The sequence below is a fragment of the Poecilia reticulata genome, chromosome 1 (assembly GCF_904066995.2).
Source record: "Poecilia reticulata chromosome 1, P_reticulata-male-v2, whole genome shotgun sequence".
Lineage (NCBI taxonomy): Eukaryota > Metazoa > Chordata > Actinopteri > Cyprinodontiformes > Poeciliidae > Poecilia > Poecilia reticulata.
Genome location: NC_088830.1, coordinates 17,360,131 through 17,382,308, shown reverse-complemented (window position 1 = coordinate 17,382,308; position 22,178 = coordinate 17,360,131). Strand labels below are relative to the sequence as shown.

General features: G+C 36.5%; 2 protein-coding genes across 2 annotated transcripts; one reads left to right on the top strand and one right to left on the bottom strand.

The window, feature by feature from the left end:
* Window positions 1-74: 74 nt before the first annotated feature.
* Window positions 75-19,073, top strand: LOC103463430 (integrin alpha-L). The gene is made up of 31 exons (XM_008406766.3): window positions 75-1,634; window positions 4,702-4,825; window positions 5,059-5,144; window positions 6,462-6,532; window positions 6,630-6,744; window positions 6,817-6,950; window positions 7,046-7,188; window positions 7,289-7,442; window positions 8,880-9,021; window positions 9,121-9,194; window positions 9,472-9,586; window positions 9,739-9,881; window positions 10,182-10,328; window positions 10,413-10,610; window positions 12,321-12,451; window positions 12,726-12,886; window positions 12,965-13,122; window positions 13,217-13,333; window positions 13,474-13,541; window positions 13,646-13,787; window positions 15,824-15,916; window positions 16,042-16,118; window positions 16,227-16,307; window positions 16,394-16,469; window positions 16,583-16,690; window positions 16,787-16,828; window positions 16,913-17,038; window positions 17,125-17,238; window positions 17,319-17,348; window positions 17,436-17,546; window positions 17,649-19,073. Exons 1-31 carry the CDS (start codon window positions 1,586-1,588, stop codon window positions 17,841-17,843), a joined length of 3,525 nt encoding a protein of 1,174 aa, XP_008404988.2. The 5' UTR covers window positions 75-1,585; the 3' UTR covers window positions 17,844-19,073.
* A 776-nt stretch (window positions 19,074-19,849) lies between these two features.
* On the bottom strand, window positions 19,850-21,694 carry anapc11 (APC11 anaphase promoting complex subunit 11 homolog (yeast)). Its single transcript, XM_008406778.3, has 2 exons — window positions 21,381-21,694; window positions 19,850-20,693 (listed from the first exon to the last, which is right to left on the bottom strand). Exons 1-2 carry the CDS (start codon window positions 21,487-21,489, stop codon window positions 20,548-20,550), a joined length of 255 nt encoding a protein of 84 aa, XP_008405000.1. The 5' UTR covers window positions 21,490-21,694; the 3' UTR covers window positions 19,850-20,547.
* Window positions 21,695-22,178: the final 484 nt, after the last annotated feature.

Sequence of the window (22,178 nt, the reverse complement as noted above, 5' to 3'; positions counted from 1 at the left end):
GAAAGTAATAGATCAGTGCAAAAAAAATATAGACATATACAATTCTGCTCTTGCTTGCATCCAGTGCAGTTGACTCTATATTATTATATAGAGTAACAGAGTCTCTATATGACTCTATATATTACTATATACAGTCAACTGGTGGCCCTCCCCCCCTTGCAAACAGTGAGACACGGTAGTGGCAGCATTATGGGGTGGGGATATTTTTCAAAGCAAAATTTTAGGCCATTCTGGGAGAGAAGAATACAGTTTGACCTTTCAAAACCTTTAGGAAAATAGATTGATGTTTACTGGTGAATTATGATTTAATGCAAATACCTTCATGTGTGCATATATTTTAGCAGATCACTGTAAATAAAACAAAACTCTTGTTTCTGTTGTGGAAAAGTTGCAGAGGTTGTTTGTTGATTAATCACATCTTGTTTGTCATTTCAAAAGAAGAATAGAAACTGGATTTGACATGCGATGGATTTGTAAAATACACTTCAGCAGCAGAGGAATTGCAGTCACAAGTTTGAAATTAAACAGAATGAAGATGAGAAACAAAAGCAAAGCAAAAATTAGACTAAGATAAGTGCTTACCAGTACAGAAAAGTGGATTGGGTTATACAGACAGGTATTTCATGGCTGTGTTTATTGTTTACCTCTGTTTTTCATTCTGGATTTCTGTAAGTTGTCTAAGCCTGTTTGAGTGTCACACAAGTCTCAAACAGCCTCACGCACTTGCATTTTATCTGTACATACATGTCGCATAGTCTGTGCATGTTAGGCAATTTGTGCTCATGAATTTAATCATTTGCATGTGGAGGAGCCAGAATTCATAATTATCACATTTGTGAGACTGAAGATAAAAAAAATATCTGTCAAATTTGATTATTTCTGTAATTTCTGTAACTGTGCGTGTGTTAGTTTACTTTGTATTGATAATTTCTAGATATTGGTGTGCATCTGAAAACACATTTGGAAGTTACCAAAGTCATACAGAAAAGGTTTTTCAGTTCACAAGTCATGTTTTGCACACATAAGCATCCAAAGTTACACACAAACAGACTTACATGGTTTACAAACGCACAGATATTTATTTTCTCTCACCATCACTTCCAGGTTGGTGGTGAGTTTGTTTTACATCAAGAGGAGGTTTTAAAGTTTATTGTTAAAAAAAGTGGCTGATCTGTGAGCCCGCCCAAAAGACTTGGCATTTATGGACATTTTTCAAGAAAAAGGCTTTTCCAAACCTAAACAGAGTTGAAACATGTTCAGCCAACAACATTCATACATGAAAAGATGTCTTTACGGGGAAGATATTTACGTTTTAAACAACATTTTAAGGGCTTTTAAAATAAAACCAACACAATCTGAACCAATGAGAGTGTTTTATTGAAAGAGAAATAATTAGAATTGTTCTATGACAGAGGAAAGTATTGGGGATGGAAGTCATTTTATGCAGCTGTAAATGGGGCTCAGTGCAATAGCGGAAGTGTCCCACCCATCTGCTAAGGAAACAGCCTCGCTTCTCAACACGCACTCTAACTACTGCACACTGACACAGAAAGGCGCTGTCTGTACAGTCTGAATTCATGCCAAGATGTACGCGCCACAGCGCTTCTATCTGCTCATCTACATGATATTGGCAGGTAAGTAAAAATTATTTATTGGTGTGTTTTTTTTATGTTATTCACCTAAAACTGAAAACTATGGGGTGAATTGTGGTTTTGATCGGAAAGTGTGGAAATCATCTAAATGGTTAAATATGAAGCAACTAAAATAATCAGTATGTCGTTTTTATTTTAAAGTTACAGCTTTCCTTTTTACTCAAATTGTGACAAATTACGAGCTTTGTTTTTGTTCTGTTTATGTGGAAAGGAAACAGACTTAAGAAGAATAAAAACAGGAACTCTTCACCACAAACGGGTGCATTTCATCCTTGTGTCATCATGATATGATCTTCGGTTTACCCAACTGATTTTCTGCTCCTTTAGAACAAACTGAGTAGTGCCAACAGCTAAAAGCACAAAAAGCTTAATATTGTGAGAACATTACTTGTAAAAAATAGTTATTGCAATGTTTTTTTGTTTTTTCTTCGACGGAAAGTTTTTCTGGGAGGGCTCAGCTGTTGCAAAACGATGTGCAAAGGTGATATTGAATTATATTTACACGTCGGCCAGCCACTGAAAGCATTGTGAATAAGCACTTTGAATTGCCTTGTTGCTAAAATTGTGATATATAAATAAAATTACCTTACCTGACCTTACCTAAAGCGGCGACCATGAGGAACTTTTTTTGTTTTTTTAGGTTTTCAATTATATAGGTCAGCGTTCATACTACACACCATTTCTCTAAAATGTTTAATGGCTCTTGCTGAAATGTTAAAACTATTTCTGTGAATAACTGATCAGACAGTGCACAATACTTTCTACCAACAGAGGCAGAGATCTGGAAAAGGTTTATTTATTGTCCTATACATTAATTACAAAAATCACTTGTCATTTTAAAGCTTTAAATGTGCACTTATGTAACTTTTCTTAACACCTTTGCTTAATGTGAACAGTACAATAGCGAATCTAATGAAGGCAGTTCCTTTTTAACAAAAGAACTTTTCAGTGTAAGAAATCATTTTATACTAAAAAAGATTTTTAAAAAAGTACTCCCTCCCCTTCCGATTCACTCATAAAGCAGCTTAAATCAGTAGTTTTACTGAAGTTAACCCTCTAAGTATCTATTCCACTGTCAGAATGACTCACTGCTGAATTTACACAAGAAACTGTGAGAAAAACGTTACTGGCTGCTAAAGTTCCCCTTTTGCTTGACTGGGTTTTATTCAAACCTTAAATATGCTGATATTCTGTGAGAGCATCCTTCATTACCATTTTGATTAAGTATATCTATGGAAAAAATGTGATAAATCTGAAGTGCAGGTGTTTTTTTTAATACGTTTTATGTCTCTGATGTTATGTTGGTTGAACAGAGTAAAATAAGTAAATATTTATTTTTAGCACGCTAGGGAATAGCTTAAGAACTTGCGTTGAAAACTAGAGACTACGTCCTTCCTCAGTTATGCCTCTTCAAACCCAAGTGCAGCACGTCTGCACCATGAAGAGGGTGACGTGAGAAGCGAGAGCAACAACTCCAGCAGCTTTTTTTCTGTTTTGCCCACAGTGTCAACTTCTCTATCAAATGACAGTAACTAGGTTGGTCTCAGCTCACTTCTGTTGTTTAAAAGATTTCAGGTCTTAGCAATTAACACAGCCTCAATACATACAAATAGCAATTTTCAAATTATAAATTGATTTATTATGTAGAAAAACTATCCACGTCCACCTACTCCTATGTGAAGTTGTGATAGGAATCTTTTGGTAATTTATAATTTAACTGCGATCAGACGCACTTTCTGAAAAGCTGAATTCAGCCAAGAAATCTCTTCAATATATCCTGTTTGACAGCATGAAGTAGGTTATAATATTTTTAAAAAGCAGAACATATTTATCCCATCTACTTGGCATGGGATCTACTTGGCATATTTATCCCATCTACTTTGGCATGGGATCTACTTGGCATATTTATCCCATCTACTTTGGCATGGGATCTACTTGGCATATTTATCCCATCTACTTTGGCATGCCATTGAACCTCAGGGAGAGCCATTATTTATGAATGGAGCAAACAAGAAACTCAGTGATACGGTCACCATTCAAAGTTAAGAACACCAAAACCACTGTTCACCAAAAAGATAACAGAGGCTGCTTTGCTGCTTGAGGATCTGCATGACTCGCCCTAAATGGACCTGAGAGTTCTGCTCCCTACTGAAGGAAAATACATGGAGACCATTTCATGACCTTAATTTCAACTGAGTCGTGCAGCAGAAGAATGATCCAAAGTGGTTCAGGATTCATTATCCTGCATGATTCTGCTGCCACACGCCTGACTGGGGACTGAAATAAGTGGGAGATTGACAGGCTTCTGATGGCATGCAGAGGAAATTTGGAGCAGAGAGATGCCTAAAAGTTAAGGTCGGTGGACCTTGAGAACCATTAACCTGAAGCCCACCAGCTGCAGAAGAAAAAAAAAACAATTTTGAGGTTTAGTAAAAGTCCTAATTCTGTAAAAAGGCAGATGGGCTGTAATGTTTCTCATGTGATGATGTTTCCTATAAGCTATGACCTTTGCCTTTCCTAATTTTACTAATTACTAACTTTTTTTGTGCTCTTGTGGCTTTAAGAAAAGTTTTCTATCTTAGCTTCTGCTTTTGACAATTGAAAACTGGAGACAAGAACTCCAGAAAGTCGTTTTATAACTCTGGTATTGAAGTAGTGAATGTCCTGTGTGGATTATCACACATTTATTTTAAACTTGCTCACTTCATGCAATACACCTACTCTGTTTTATCATTAGCTTAGTTTGGGCTGTTGCTTATATCTCTGATCTAAGCAGGATTTCCTGGCAAACTAAGTAAAGAAGTCCCAGAGAAATGAGATGGCTTACATTTAAAACGATAAATTTTACAGTTCACTCCCCATTGCAAAGTTCATATTATCTGATTGCTATTTATACCAGCTTGCACTTATTAAATTTCTTTTGAAAAGATAACAAAGGTGGTCGATCAGATTATTTTACAATGAAGACAACTTTAGAAATCCAGAAAAGGAACTTGCTCTGCTCTGCTACTTTTGTGAGCTTGTAAAATGTATCTTTCATACTTTTCAGCTGCAGCCATCCCAATTTCTTCAGCTTTCAACGTTGACACAACAAACCCTCGCTTTTATAAAGGCGAGCAGAAAGATTTCTTTGGATACAAGGTGCTCCAGTACAAGTCGCCCAAGGACAAAGGGTGAGTTTGCAGCTCCAGTTCTCTTGTTCTGAGTAAATTCAGAGAAAAGTTAAGAGCGATCAGTAGACAGGAGATAACTATCTTTTAAACAATTTCCTGTAAGAAGCTTGTGGTTTAAGCTGTGTTACAATATTTTGTCATATGAACAACACTTTGGTAATTAGCAGAAACTTTTCTGTTTTCTGAGAATCACGTTTTTGCTGATATCTCACTGGTATTTCTTTGGTTCATAGGGTGATCGTTACTGCACCGCTGCGGCAAAATGGATCAGGGGGGATCTCCAAGTTCGCCCAAAATGAGACTCCATTGTGGTTCAATGGTACGCGTTCTTTCACATTTAACCACCACTGCATTATACTGTACAGGAGAAGAAAAATGGCTTCCAACAGTACTGAAGTTTAAAATATAACTCAGAAAATTGGAAAAGAAGTTGGAATGAATGCTGGTTGCAATGTAAATATGATTCAGTCATTTAAAACTCGTACTTCTCAGGAATTTTAAGTTACTCATGCCTTCTTATTTCCCTGAAGTATAAAGTGATGTGATCTACTCCACTTCCCAAAATGGGAAAGACAAAAGAAAAGGGCAGTCAGTCCTCAGAAATCAGACAAAATCATATTAGGTCTCAGGGAAGCATTCATCAAACAACCAAGTGGAGTAAAGAAAGTAATTTTTCTAAAAGCAGAGATGAAAGTATTTTATTTTGAACCAAGCTCAGCGAGATGTTCCTAGCTTGGGATATCGTTTCATAATCTGATCCAGTTTTAAGTTTCTCTACATCTTTCTCTCTGACCTGTCTGCTGTGCTCCTTGGTCTTTATGATGCTGTTTGCTCACTAATATCCAGTCATATCTACGTTGAGGCTACATAACAATTTTAATAATATAAAACTTTTTCTGAGGGAACCTTTCTAAGACCCATAGCCACCTTACAGAGAAGAATAAATAAAATAATAAAACCATTTATTTAAATCAGTAAGCAAGTTTTAATAACAGTAAACATTTGTGGACTATTTATTAATTATTTGACTAGCAAAGGGGGGTGGTTGCGCTGGATTTCATTTAGGTGAATGAAATACGTTGAATTTGTGGCTGTAGAGTGGTAAAACGTGAAAAGGTTCCAGGGGTGTGAATCAAACTAAATCTGTAGGCAATTATGCATTTTATATTTATAGCTTAAGTACAGCTAGTTTGGTTTCATATGTACAACAGAGCATTAGGGCCACACCAAGAGAATATTTTTAAAATTACGAGAATAAAGTAGTAAAAAAAGAAGAAGAAAAAAGCGGTCTTACCACTGCATTAAAATGAGAACTGGCAAGTATCTTGCTAAATTATACTTTGGTAACAGTTATAACAGTAAGGAAAATACATTATCTTTTAACAGATCAACAGATTATTTTCAGTAGCAGAACTTTGACACGATTGTACAAGAAACTGTGTCTATTTCGAAGACGGACTTTCTACTCTCCTCGTCTGACTCTGGCACTCTTTCGTACATCTAGTCTGTGATGAAATTAAAGGAAAAATAAATGCAAGAACCTATTCAATGTTCATTTACTTTCATCATCAAACCTCGTTGTAAAAACCGAGCAGTTTGTCGCTATAAAGTATAACTGGAACAAAATGTTTTACAGGTTCTTCACATTCGTATTCAGCCAAGCATCTCGGCTTGTCAATAACCACGGACACAGAATCCCGGTTTATTGTAAGAAACCACACGCTATCTGGGATGTTTTAGAGCAAAACTAATGCATAAACAGTGTTCCAGACCCATTTCTCTAACATGTTTTGCTCTGCTTTAGGCCTGCAGTCCAAGCCTCGCTCATCCATGCGATGAGAACGTCTATCTGAACAGTCTGTGTTACAACATCACACATGATTTTGAGCTGCTGTCTTCTTTCAAGCCTTTGTTCCAAAGTAAGATTATGCTTTTTGTAGTATTCATATGCTGATTTATATGGTGTTCTAATATTCTGCACTTTTTTACAGAATGCATAAAAAAGGCTGTAGATCTTGTGTTTCTGTTTGATGGATCCGAGAGCATGACCGGCACAGAATTTGAACAAAATAAAAAATTCATAATAGGCATGATGGACTATTATGCCAAAAATACATCTATCAAGGTCACTGCATTCTTTCAGCATTTAGTTAAAGTGTAAGTGGGTTAGGGTATAATCTCTAATGTTAAATTAAATCAATATTGTATATTTTTCTTTAGTTTGCAGCAGTTCAGTTCTCAACAACCTACAAGGCAGTGTTCGACTTTAATGATTACGCTGATGGTACGGCTCAAGACAAACTTATCAAAGAACCGCATATGAAGGGTCTAACCAACACATACAGGGCCCTTAACTTTACACTGTAAGTAAGCGTGCCCAAAGTTCATACAGTACACAAATTAGTTCCTGCTGATTAAGCTGAGTTGTCTTCAGCAACCCTAAAATTGCCAGCATTTCTTCAGGTACGAACTCTTGGAAAATAAAGCAGCAGGAGCCTCAAAAGATGCAAATAAAGCTGTGGTGATAATCACAGATGGAGATCCAAGTGAACTGGATAAACCTTACAACAGTGTTGAAACCTATAATAGCAAAGAAGTCATTCGAGTTGTTATTGGGGTAAGTATGAACATATTTTTCTGTATTATTAGACTCAAAGATGTGGTTGCTTTATTAGATTTTTTTTCTGTTAAATTCCTTGTGAAACTGAGCAACATTAATTGCCCATCACACTGTACATAGTGAAATCGTTTTTCCAGAATACTGCTTTTAAATTCTCCAACAAAAAATCTTTAGCATTTATGTGTTTGCCTTTCTTGCTTATTATTACATCACCAAACGTTCGTGTATTTCAACTATGCTTTATACAGTAAGTCTACGCATCCTGGTGATTAAGGCATAGTTCCTCAACCCCAGCCCAACATTATTATGAAAAATGAAAAAGAACATAACTTTTAGCATTTGCTTTAAAAGGTTAAGAGTGTACTCAGAACATTTCACCCTATCCACCTGGGCTGAAATAAAGAAGAAAGTTTATTGAACAAGTGCTCGTCCTCATTACAAACACTTGTTCAGTAAATCCCATCACTGCAGTAAGCGCACTGAAGGAATTTGCCTTGCAGCAAAAAAGATGGATGAACCAGACTTGTGCAGTTGCACAACTCTCTTCCTGGTGTTTTGGCTGATTTGTTTAGACTTTCCCATCATGTCAAACAAGAAAGCATTCTGTTTCAGGTGTGGCTGTAAGATACATCCACATGTGTGCCTCCAATTAACTCAAATGCATTAGTTAATCAGAAGTTGGTGGAAGGAAACCCAAAAGGTTTGACCCAAGTCATACAGTTTGAAACACAATTATCTCTGATACTGCCCAAATGTATGTAAACTTCTAAATTTGAAGAAAGTTACAAAAAAAACTGCAAGAAATGCTTTGAATAAGTTTGATAACATTTAGCAAATAGAAATATTTTTGGTCATTCTGACTGATCTAAAACAAGAAAAGTTTGGCCTGATTTAACTTCAAGACAATGAGAAAAAAATCGGTCTTTTTACTTGCTGTATGTCTGGTTTCAATTGCATATAGAACAGATTTACATCAAAAGTTCTTTCAAGGTGGATGTGCTGTGGTGGCGCAGGGGTTAAGCACAATCCACATATGGAGGCCTTAGTCCTCGACATGGCTGTCGCAGGTTCAATTCCTGCCCTGGCGACATTTGCTGCATGTTCTTCCCTTCTCTCATTACCCACTTTCCTGTCTATTAACTATGAAATAAAGGCCACAAGAGCTGATTTAAAGTTCTTTCAAGGTATTGTATGATTGGTTCATAAGCTGCATTTTCAGTCTCTGTAAAGCTGTTGCAGAATACTAATCACTGGTAAATCAGACTGTTAATACAGACCAATTAAAAACCACTTGTCTCTTAAGAAGAGAGTTTGCTTCCTTGTTTCAAATACCACATTGTATTTAAAACAATGCAATGTGGTATTGTTTCAAATTACAATTAAAATTGTCATTTTAATTGTCTGAAATCATGTACAATTTTTTTTTCTTTTCAGGTTAAGATTAAAGATAATCAATTCAGCAAATTAAAAGCAATTGCATCAAATCCAAAAGATAAAAATGTCTTCAAAATTGAAAACTATGATGGACTTAATGGACTACTGGAAAATTTTCAGAAACAAATCTTCGCTATTGAAGGTGATTTGTCTTTCCTGCTTTATTTTGATAAATGAGATGCTAATGATGTTTCCCTGTCCATGTGATAGTGACATTTTTTTCCCCTTACGTAATTTTCAGGATCTAATGGGACTCGATCTGGAGAACTGAGTAATGAAATGGCGCAAAGTGGATTCAGTGCCGTCTCACACAAGGTAAATTATGCATTGGTTTAGTTGGCATATTTAATGTTTTTGTTTTCATCTGGCTTGCAGTTTTGTCAAACATTTGCATTCTTTTTTGTTCCTGAGTAGAGTCATAGATGTCTTCTTGAAATAAGTGAATTTCAAGAAGACATCAGGAAACTTCTATAAAAGGTTCTGCTTAAAAACTGAATTAATAGAAATAGACCTTGATGAGTCTCCACCAAAGGATAATTTTTCACAGATAAGTCAGGATGTGTGTGTTCTGATCAAACTTTTGTCTTGACAGGACACCTTGATTCTGGCCTCAGTGGGTTCAAAGACTTGGCGTGGGACTCTCAATGATTATCAGAATCCAAACAAGGCGATATTAGACCCAGAAATGCAAGAGGCCTCCTACATGGGTATGCTAATTATTTGCTATCTTACTCAGATGATTTATTTTAGCTGAAATATCATTGAATAATTTAATCGGTTTCAAATTGACTGTTAATGCCGTACATTGTGCAATGTAAAAGAGAAATTCATGACAATTTCTTGCTACTCACATTTGTAGGATACTCTCTTTCTGTTGGAGAAAGAAATGGCATTTCTTTGTATTTCACGGGCGCCCCACGTTTCAATCACATGGGAGAGGTTGTAGTTTTCCGACGTGATGAAGACAAGTGGCCAATAGTTCAAAGATTAACTGTGGACCAGGTTGGGAATTGTAGTTTTTTTTAAATCTATTATATTAACAAGTAACATGAACATGGGTTGCTCCTTTTTAAGCTTACGTCTGCCTATGAACGTATTTTGCTTTTGACTTTTAGGAAGAGTTAAGAATTTACAAACAAGTTTTTGTTTGCAAACAAACACAAATGATTATATTAGAAATTATTATTTATACTGAGAGTCAAAGTTTCCGTTTTGCAGTTGCAGAGAAAACCTCCTTGAATTTCCAGCTAATTTTTCAGAAAGTAAAAGCTCGGGAAGCAACTCTTTACCTGTACCTTCCAGATTGGTTCCTATTTTGGTGCGGAGCTGTGCTCAGTGGACATTGACTCAGACGGTAACACTGACTTCCTGCTGGTTGGTGCTCCAATGTTTTTCCTTCCCGAGGAGAGAAAAGAAGGGTCGATTTACGTCTACGCCCTGTCTGATGAGGTACATCAATTGTTAAGGCTCAGATTAAAAGTAACTTATTAACGAGTTTATTACTGAGCTAAATATTGTCCTTATTGCTTGTAGATCGACCTAATGAGGGTGCTTCACGTGAAAGCACCGTCCATGGGCAGATTTGGCACCACCATATCCAGTCTTTTAGATCTGAATGGAGATGGTCTCCGCGATGTTGCAGTGGGAGCCCCCCTGGAAGAGAACAACGCCGGAGCGGTCTACATCTACCTTGGACAAAAAGGCACAGGGATGCGCAACATTTCCGGCCAGGTGACACAATCATATAAGATTCTGTCAAGTAAAGTTCACGCATTTTCTGAAATTTATTTTGGAGTTTAACATGCTTAGTGTTTAATACAAGAACACACAGCTGAGAGAGAAAGGTGAAGAAAATTGAAATGAAATTAAAACTATTTATCATGACGCAGTCATAAATCCAATTGTGGCAGAAATATTGTTTTTTAGTGCATGGTATAAACAAAGTAAGATTTTTTTAAGGGCAACAGAAGGCTATACCCTCTCTCACACCAGGCTAAAACTGTCCACCAGTCTCTATTACCTGCACAGCTGTTCAAATGTAGCACAATAAGCGCAAATCTGGGACACCACATATCCTCATGAAAGCTCTCGTTATGCAACTGCTTTGCGCGCCCCAGCGATGTTTGTCACTGTTGCTTTCCTGCCATACCACATGGGTACTGCTGCAGGTACCACGTCTGTGAGTTTCCTCACGAGCTACACAATTGCCCCACATACCATATATGAAAGATTTCTGCATAGCTACTAGTTTCAGTCTTACTGTGGAAGACAAAAAGTGTCAGGTCCTTCTTGCAACTCATCAGCAACTTGAGAGGAGAAGAGATTTTCTCATCAGAGCACTCTATGCACATATCTCAACAACTGGAGCAAAAAGGAATCGTGCAAACAACATCCAAAATTAGCTTTTTTACTACTACCAGTTAGCTAATCATACCAAAACCTCTGAAATCGTTTAATGTGTTGCACTGCCATTTCAGCATAATTGTGCAATCAATACACTCTTTTCTTAACAACATTGGATATCCTAAGGCTGCTTTCACATCATCCAACACTGCTTCAGAATACAAGAAAAAAAAATCACATGGTCATCATTGATAAACACCATAAGACCCCAGCAGGACCCTTCAGTGACCCTCCTCATTCTGTAAAATTACAGAATGAGTTTACAGTGATTTGTTGCAATATTTGAACTAAGTGCTTGGTAGATTTTAAGGGTAAAAATGCTTCCACTTGTTTTTTCAACCACCTTTGCTGACATGGTGTGTACGATGCTGAATATGGATCATAGGAAGCCAAGGAGAAAGTTGTCTATACTAGAATAGCACATATTAATTAGAAAGTTAAGTTCACAACACTTTAGCCAACCTGTCTGGCTGCATGATGACAAATTGAAGAAAAGGTTAACACAAATGGCAACTGAAGAGTTCAGAACAACTTTAGAAGAAATTAAAGGTGAACTCCAAAGTCAAGGTAGATCAGTGTCACATCACACCATCTGTTGTTGCTCGAGCCAAAGTGGACTTCATGGGAGGAAACCAAAGCATTTAAAAGCGAAACTACCACAATGCATGTTGACCTGTCACAAAGTTACTGGGACAACTGGAGTGAACCAAAACACCTATGGACAGATGTAGAAATTGACAGTTGCAGGAATAATTTAATTTCTTCAAAAGGTTGTGCAACAAAATTTTAAGTTACAGGTACCAACAATTTTTTTCCAGGCCTGTTGAAGTACTCAAAGAAAGAAACAACACAATTCAGCAGCAATAATGTATGATTTTCACTGGTTAATCTTCAGTATTTTTTTATGTATTAGTACTTTTGTCAGTTTCAAATTATTTCAGTGACCAATGTGAGTTTTTCCTCCATTGACGCCAACTATTTTGTCAATGTGTGTGCGTGTGCGTGGCAGTTTTAATAATGAAGTTTCTGCTTTTCCAGAGAATCACAGGAGCACAAATTGATCCTGGATTGAGATTTTTTGGTCAGTCCATCAATGGAGATATCGATCTTGGAGACGATATGTTGCCAGATATTGTGGTGGGATCCCAAGGTGCTGCTGTTGTCTTAAGGTATAACTTTGTTAGTGCACCACTACACTCTTCAAGTTAAATGAAGTGTTGAAATGCAAACTTGGGTTCGTTTGTAGAAAAAAGGCTACAGATGAAGTTAGGCTTGATGCTTTTAAAGCACTTGTAGTTTTTACCAAATTAAAACATCTGATGGTAAAAAATAAAGCAATCTGAAAAGTTGCTTGATTAAAACTGCAGATATGTTAAAAAAAATAACTTTTTGAGGGGAGTTGCATCAAAACTGTTCACAAATCCTTTATTTGGTCTCTTTCAGATCCAAACCTGTGTTAGATATCAAGGCTAAGCTGTCATTTTATCCCAGTGTGATAAGCATTCAGGAAATCAACTGCTTGGACAAGACGGAGGACAAACCTTTACCAATGACTAACATAACAGCTTGCTTTGAAATGGTAGAAGTAACAAACAGCACTGCAGGTGAGGATTAAAAATGGGATTTTCACCTACAGCAACTGCAAGTTTGTCATTTTAATGGCACACTGTTGTCCACTAAAGAGCCAGGAATCAAGATCACATTCATCCTCAAAGTGGATCCAATGAGGCAATCAAGTCGAGGTTTCTTCATTGAAAATGGAAAAAGTAGACGGAATATTACACATACCCAGGAGCTGACTGACAAGGAAACATGCTTCAACTATTCCATCTCCATGAATGTATGAATAATCATAAGATCGAAATCAATCTTACTCAAATGTTTCTGGTTTTGTCTCTTCAAGAAATGACCACAGTGTTATTTCTGTTTTCCAGAAATGTATACAAGATACATTATCTCCTGTCAACATCAAGTTAAACTTTTCCCAAGATTTCAATGAGATTTCAACAGCCATTCTTAACATAGACAGCAAAAGACGGGCTTTTGTTAAGGTGGGTCCAGTAACCAAAGGGTGCTGCAGGAATGTAAAGATGTAAAGATGGATGTGTAAAGAAAACAATGAAGATAAATGTTTATTCTTGGAGGAGTTTGGCCAAAGCTCTGTTCATTGGACAATATACATTTTTCACAGGTTCCTTTCGAAAAACGCTGTGAAAAAGAAATCTGCATTGCTGATCTTAAAGTGGATTTTGATTTTCTGTATGTATATTGGAAAAAAACACATATGCACATGCATCTAGAAGAGCAATTGTTTTTGCTTCAAACAACTTAACTGAATTTAACAAATACTTTTCCTGTTTAAGGTCTAAGGAACTATTAGTGGCAAAAGAAACCACCATCAAAATATGGATAAAACTCCACAATAGGGCTGATGACTCGTACAACACCAGCCTGACGATGCTCTACCCCGAAGGCCTCTCTTTCTCAATGTTGGATCAAACAGGGGTAATTTAAGGCATATTACTTTCTGGCTGTTTTAGCTGATTTGCTGTTTTGTTTTTGTTTGTTTTTTTCAGGATGGAAAGATTACATAAAATCTAGAAAGAAGTTTAAAAAGAGAAATTGAATCCACAAGTTTGAAATGACTGTACAGATTTTAGGGATAAATTGCTTAAAAGAATGATATGATTACAATTTCTCACGTTTAGGATTACCATAGCAATAGGAAACTTCAGTTTGCTGGGTCTGATTCCCAGCCTCAGCCCATTTGCCTCTTCTCTTTCTACACTCTTTCCTGTCAAATTTCAGTTCATCAATGAAAATCTTTGAAAACGATGAAGAAATTACTGATGAAGAAATTACTATTGAAATCATACGTGGGGTGCTGTGGTGGCGCAGGGGCAAAGCACAACCCATGTTGTGCTTTGCCCACGTTGTGCTAGGCATGAGGACTAAGGCATGAGGCCTTAGTCCTCATGCCGGTGATCGCTGGTTCGATTCCCAGCCTGGCGACATCTGCCACATGTCTTGCCCCCCTCTCATAACCCTCTTTCCTGTCAAACTACTTTCAAATAAAGGCCACTAGAGCCAACAAAACCTTAAAATATATATATATTAAAAAAAAAGAAATTGTATGTATGAACCACATGCAGCATCTTAGATATTAAGTAAAAGGCTAGAAGATGCATGCAGAAAAAAAATAACAAAAGTCGCCCTCTGACACAAGCTCCCTATCAGTTAGTGCCAGGAAAAGTAACTATTAGATGGATATTTGATCTTCATAATGATCTGGTTTGTCCACTAAACCTGTTTGTAACTCCTGCTCAAGTTTGTAACTCCTTCAGTGTAGTCAGAGGTGTCTCATTGGCCTCCTCCTTCTTGCTTCTAATGGCGTCCAGAGATACTGATTAGCTAGTGATTGGACCTACAGATACAGGTGTCTTTATATTGTAGTCACCGGAGACACACTCACACGCACTACTTTGCTGGACCTCTGTTGAATTAGGCCAGTCACCAAATAATAATGCAATCACTTATTTTATGTTGCCTAATCAATTTTCACTTTTGGTCAGTATTATGTAAATTTGACTTTTTTGAAATTCAGATCATATTATAATGTTACTGACCCTTCCCCACAACTCCCCCCCAGATTATCGGCAGCAGCAGTTACCAAACACAATGCTTATAAGAATAATGTTGAAGACAAACATTGTTGTGATAGGTGCAGAAAGTGGAGTGTCAGAAAGAACAGGAGCTTATTAAACAGACAGAGGCACAATTTTGAGACATTAAATTGTAAAGTCTAATTTTTACAAAATCATGTTTGATATATTCAGCATTTCCATAACATAATTGCTTGATTGTGCTACAAAATGGTGCTATGTGTATGGAAAATACATAATACTGCCCCTTTAAAGGTTTTTTTTCTTAATTTTTGTTATCAAAATGGAAAATTTTGTTGGCCATGATCGATTTGTTAAAGTAATAAAAAGGGTTAAACTTCCAAGAAGGTGAATACTTTTCATAGACATTGTACATGTAAAATGGCCTCAGCCCACTGGGTTTGGATGAGAAGTTGTACACATTTTTTGAAGAATACTAATTATAAATTGTAATTGTAAATGAGCATTGAATACAAGCTGGGGGAAAGTCTAACGCTGCTTCATTAAAAATGTGTTTACTGACATCATGGCCATCTAAAAACCCCCAGAAAAGTTGTTGTTTTAATTTTATGTTAACTGGAAAGACAAAATATGTTTACTTCATCCTTTTTTTGTGACACACAACATGTAGAGGAAACTGCAAGACGTTTTTTTTTTGAGGACTTGAAACCGACACAGGATGTGTCGGATGTCTCGGCAGAGTTTTCACAACCAAATGCTTGAAACAAATCTGCCGTCTCGTTCAGAGACAGGCCTAAAAGGTTTTGGTGACTCTTACATGTGCTTCATCAAAGACACAGATTCTGTCAATGCAGCTTTGCTTTGAAACATGGAGCTTTACAGCAGTTAAGCTTGGTTTAACTTTTCTCTCCTCATCAGAACAAGAAACTAACTCAAATCTGCGCGGATCAAGAAAAACTTAATGAAACCGTTTGTGGGATAAGCCTTCCCGTATATCGCAGCAAATCCTCTGTGAGTCATACTGCAGCCAAACATCCTTCTCAGCGACACAACAGAGTTTTTGAAGAGCTTTCTGATGACAAACTTTAACAGCCTGTCTTTCTGCCTGAACCAAATTTTCTCTTGTCCCATAAAAGGCCATGTTTACTGCTACTTTTCGCACCAAAGATTTTGAGTGGAATGACACAATGCTGATGACAGTCTTTGCAAAAAGGTACTTTTTTTTTTAAAGCAATTCCCAATGGAAGGAAGTTTAAAATTTTCTGGGAAGCAAAATGTTCTATTTTCAACACTTATAAGATTGTATCCTTTGCATTCTTAGTGAAAATTCAAACTCCAGCGAGAGTTCTTCTATGACCAAAAGTATTCCTGTAAAATATTCTGTTGGAATGACCACAGCAGTGTAAGTAGTGTGACACACATCCACTGTATCTTCAGCTGTACGAAGGTTTCCTGTATTTTGCAATGGTTGTTTTTTTGTTTTTTCAGAAATGACACATCTGTTGAGAACCTGGAGTTCACTCCAGAAAATTATAAAGCGCAAAAAATGACAACTGTATACAAGGTAAGTGATTTAAAATACAGTGCAATTGTAACACTTTGAAGCAGAAACATCAGTTTATCATAGAAAAAACATACCTGTTTATTCAGAATGATGTGGCTTCTTATTATTTACAGATATACAACGCAGGTTTTAAGGATTTTCCCATCAACATGTCCCTCTTCTTCCAAGAGAAACTGGAACACGACTTTGAAATTAAAAACTACAGAGTTATTGTCGAGCCAGTAAGTTGTCCAATTGTTTCAACACGTCTCATTTAACTTCTACCGCTTCTCTTATTTGCAAGCTTTTAATATTTACATTTTTCTCACGTTTTTAAGAACAATACACTGTGCTCAAAAATGTCCACCCCAAAAGCTGAGGTTAGTGTAACAGATTAGGACTTAAACTATGTTGTCATACTATGAGTAAATCACTATGTGACACAAAGTATTATTTTGTTGCAGGACTGCCCATGGAAAGAAAACTGTGTGGCCATAAAATGCGATACATTTATGTTAAAAAACTATTCAAATGTTTACGTTTCCCTGTTGGGGGATGTGCATTTCCGAAATCTGGAAAACTACGAATCTGTATGTAATGTAATGAGTTAAGACAAAATACACCACACATACCTGTGACATTCCCTCAACTGTCCTGTCCTGCTCTTTCTCTAAAGAATATGCCCTTTCTGAAAAAATATACTGGAGTCCACGGAGAGGTCAAATTTAACAGCACTTTGGAAGTTCACTATAATGGTAGTAGATACGTGCTGTCTTCCCAGAAAAACGAGGTATGTATATTTTGAACTGCTGAGATACCTTCTCAAAGATGCAGTTTTGAAGGTAATTGTAATCTGAGTTTTCATTTCAGAAAAACAAGAACTACACAGTAGAACAATCAGTATGTAAAACTCTCATCGATACCTATGTAGTTAATACAAATGAATTTTTTTATGTAAAGCACAACCTGTTCTTTCTCTGCTAACAGGCTACAGTCACAGTTGAGTTTAAAGTGCCTCAACATAGGAATCTGATCATTGCGACTGGAGTGATACTGGGATTTATCCTTCTGATCATACTCACAGTCATCATGTGGAAGGTGAGATTTCTATGTCCAGCTTTGGAGCCTGTTGGGAATTAAGACATGGTTTTGTTTGTTTTGGTGTTTGATCTAAATGGTTGCATTTGTGCCTGTCCTTAGTGCGGCTGCTTCAAGAGGAAAACCATTGAGGATTTCAAAGAGGAAATGGATGACTTGCCTGCTCAGACAATAACCTCGTCTGTGTCATATAATAAATTTGAACAAGTGGAAGAGGAAAAAAAGCCTCTTAATGCGGACGAGGACAAAGTCAAACCCTCAGCTAATGCTAATGCTAATGAAAAAGTGGATTTTTAGGGCCGAACCAGCTCAAACGTGGCGAAAGTTGGGACTAAAATTTAGAGGTTATTTCTGATATTTACAAAGTTTTTTTCTTTTCTTCTATTTTTTTTTTTTACATTTTCAAAAAAGAAAAACGGAAATGAACAACTAAATCAATTTATGTGTCTTGCAATGAGTGATCAGATCTAGTTGAGTCCGAAAGCTGAGAAACAAAACCAGCATAGTTTAGCAGCCTAATGGAGTCCCGTCTTCACTGATGTCTCTTTTTCAGCGTGATACACTTTCATCTTGCAGCAGCTGGATTAGTGGATGATCTTCCAATAAAATGAGGGGCCCTCGATTTCAGCTTTTTAAGATGTAGCTAGTATGGGAGCTTTATTTTCATATCTGTTTTATATCTTTACTAAAGTGAGAGAAAGAAAGAAAAAAGGGGATAGTACACTGTGTTGATGCCGAATTGTTGTGATAATTTGGTTCGGCTTTTTATGCGGATTCGGTTAGTAAATTTATGTTTGACTTGACCTCAGACTCTGAAGGGACTGCAACGCAGAGCAAAGTCTTTCTTTGAGCTGTTCTTGCCTGAGGCAGGGAACAAGACTGAGCTGGATGTATGAATGATGTAATATAAATACAAATGCCTTGCAGAAAACTCTGAATGGAACACCGTTTACCAGGATGCTTATTGTGGTTTATGGTTTCTGTCTTTTCTGTTTGTCTGTAAGGAGTTTTAGTGTAAGATTGTATTATTGAATGCTTTTGTTTTAATTTGATTTGCATTTCTTGTTTTACGTACTGTTTAAAATCATTCCTTGGATTGAGGTGTTTATTTCCTATCAACCAAGCTTTTAAGTCTGATTCCACCATATATAATTGTTCAATGTACGCCAGTGTTTGGTTTAATGGTACATTCTAGCATCCTGCCATTGTGTGTGTGTGTGTGTGTGTGTGTGTGTGTGTGTGTGTGTGTGTGTGTGTGTGTGTGTGTGTGTGTGTGTGTGTGTGTGTGTGTGGTGGGCGCGTGCGTGTGTGTGTGTGTAAATTGCTGATTGCTAAAGAAGTGAAGCAAGACAGCTTTTATTTATCATCAGTCATTATGTAGTGAATCAGCCATATGCTGTTTCACACTGGAAAGCATTTACATTAACCTCATTTCAAAGTAAGGACTCTACAGCAGTGCTTTTAGGTCAACATGTTGTGAAGTATTTTGAAAATGTATTAAATAAAATATTGGCCTTTTCCAGGAAATATGTTTTGCTTTTGCAGACGTCAGTTTTAATGAAATGACTTAAAAATGCTCATGTCGTGTTGCACTTAAAACCTGGTACAGTATTTACACATCCAAATTCAATAACTTAGAATACTAGTAAAAAGCTTATTTCAGCGTATAGCTCTATTCACTAAAGTGAATATAGATATGCATCATTTCCACTGATTGGTGTTTAAAGCCTTATTTTATATTTACTATGATGATTTTATTATTATTACTATTATTGTTATTAATAATACTCTTAATACACATTTAAGATTAGAATATTATATTAAACCAATAAAAAACATAGTTAATGCAGAACAGAGGGCTTAATTAAAATTATGCTCAACACCACCATAAAGGTTATTTCCAGCAGGTAGTTTTAATCTGACAAGCCTCATCAAAATGCATATTCTAATTTACTGAATATTACTGTACACAATAGGCACATTACCTTTTTGTCTGGCAATAAGTCAAAATGACATAACTGATCAAAATTTTCAAGGTGTGCTTGTTGGCATTACAGCAGGCACAAAGGATCTGTGTTTTTTTTCTATCAGTAAATTATCATGAAGAATATTGTCACATTTGTGTAATTCTCATTTATGTTTGGGAGTTGGAGATTTTAGTGTTTTACCACAGTAAAACCAGAGTAACCGTGACATCTAGTGGCATAATTTTGAAACTGCAAGAAGATTGTTACGTCAACAAGGGCCCTCAATTACATGAGCTGTAAGCTTTGTGACAATCACTAGTCGTTGAGTTTGCTTGGTTGCCATTTTTGTATTAGTTTTATTTACTCATTTTTGTATACAAAACCACTAGCTGTTTTACAAACATAATTTATTTCATTACATGTATTTTATTAATAATATGATGTGCAACAACTGTTTGACTCCAAACATGAACTTTCTGTCCAATACCAGCTGATACAGCACAGGAAAGTGGAACCTGGATCGGTAGCCTCTGCTCAATCCAATAACACCATCAGTCTTGGGTCTGATATTAATATTCGACTCCAACCAGGATGTATTTTTCTGCTTCAAACGTGCTTTAATTGTGTAGGAACAAGAAGATTTCTTGCAGCATCAAAAACTGGACAGAAATGCTTTGGGTCAGATTTCTTGAAGAAAAAAAAAAACAGTGAGTAAATTTTCATTTAGTCCTGCTGCAAGTTAAAAGAGATTAAAAAGTGCATCTATGTCAAATTAATTAAGCAGTTTAAAAGCAGGTTTTCCAGAAACATCAACCAGTCATGAATGTTTTCATCCAAGTTGTTCCTGAAAGTTATGTTGTGTGTTAAGACTTTATCACAAACTTAACAGAAATTATATCAAAAATATCCACAGCATTAAACAAACTGGAAACTCTGCGGTTTACAGGAGGTAAAAAAAGAGAGAGAGAGAATTCCTGTGAATTCTTCAATTCCTGTGAAGCGTCCATCTTTATAGTTCACATAGTCAACCGGAGTCACTCTTTGAACTTCCACTCCTGACGACACATGGGGCACTGCTGCTGGACTTGCTGGGAGTTCAGCCACTTCAGGATGCAGTGCATGTGGAAACAGTGAGAGCACTGACCCCAGACCAGCGGGCAGTCGTCTCCAGGAACTTTACCTGCAAAATAAGAAATATATTACAAAACCATTAAGAGTGCACACAACAGAGGTACATAATCTAAACCCAAAGATACAATGCTAAATACTAAGCCTTTATTTCAGTGTATGATGTTATTGGCAGTCATTGCACCACAAACACTGTCATAGCAACGATTTTCAGATACTACTTGATAATAGGTTGATTCTAAAGCATTTAGCTTCCTTTCTCAAGCATTTTTGATTGGCCTTTAAAATTACGAAAAGAAAAAAACTTATTGCAATGTGGATTGATCTCAGCTGATGAGATTAGTACAGCAGACAATTGGCCATCTTTTACAAATTAAAGAAAATGTAATAAGCTTTACAGGGCAGCTACATACAGGATGTTGCACACAAATATATTTTGAATAGTTAGACACCCATACAGTTTATTTAAACTGTTATATTAAAAACTCGATGTCTTAAGGATCCAAAGTTGTTCAATATTTAGCCCAGTCCTACTTTTTTGATTCGCCATTCATCACTTAGATGTGGTCACAATTCTTTTATCTAATATGAACATTAGGGTTTCAAAAATATTCAAATGAATGGGTTTTATGAGTTGTAAGGAAATTGAGCTACATGTTTAGTACATGAAGGGTATTTGGACTTTAGGCTAACATTAAGTTGTGTATGTAGGACAGCAGCCCCCTGCTCAGGTACTCACAGTCCGGACAGCAGCCGTTGAAAGGCATCCTGCAGATGCCGCAGTTTTCATCGTTAGCCACCCAGGACCAGGAGGCCACTCCGTTCCACTGCCTTATCTTCACCTTCATTCTCTCCGAGCTGCTGTTCAAACCCGAGTCAAACACTGCGGTTCACAGTCCAGCTTCTCAATAAATTACAAGTCAAACATAAAACAATTAGACTCTGTAAGCAGTATAGATTAATTCTACGCTAATCAGCTACATTGAATTGAAAGACTTCTTCTTCTGCTTCTTCGTGTTCTTCTTCTTGAGCTTTTTCTTTCTTTGTTTTGGCGGTTGGCTGGCAAACAGCTTTTAGGTGCATTACCGCCACCTTCTGAATCGGAGTAGGGATCATAATCTATTTCTTACCACCGCATTCTTATCTATCTTATTTTATATAATGTTTTGAAAATGTAAAGATGCTAAGGTACAGGCTCCCAGTTGCAACATTTTTTTTAAATTAAATTTTTAATCAACCTGACCTAGAACGTTGTCATCACCATCTGACAAAAATAAATAAAAAATAATTTTTAATGACCCTATTAGTGATATTTTTACTCATTTTACGGACAAATGCTTCTCAAGAAACAAAATAAATATTATTTAAAACAAAAAACAACAGAAGTCCATCTGATGGAGTTGACACTGCATGACGGAGTTGACACAGAACTGAAGGTAGTGACAAACTAGTGAGTAAAATGAAAAACTTGGTACATGTGAAGTAATGCAATTTATGTACAATATATTAAAATGAATTAATTGCACATTTAAGTGAT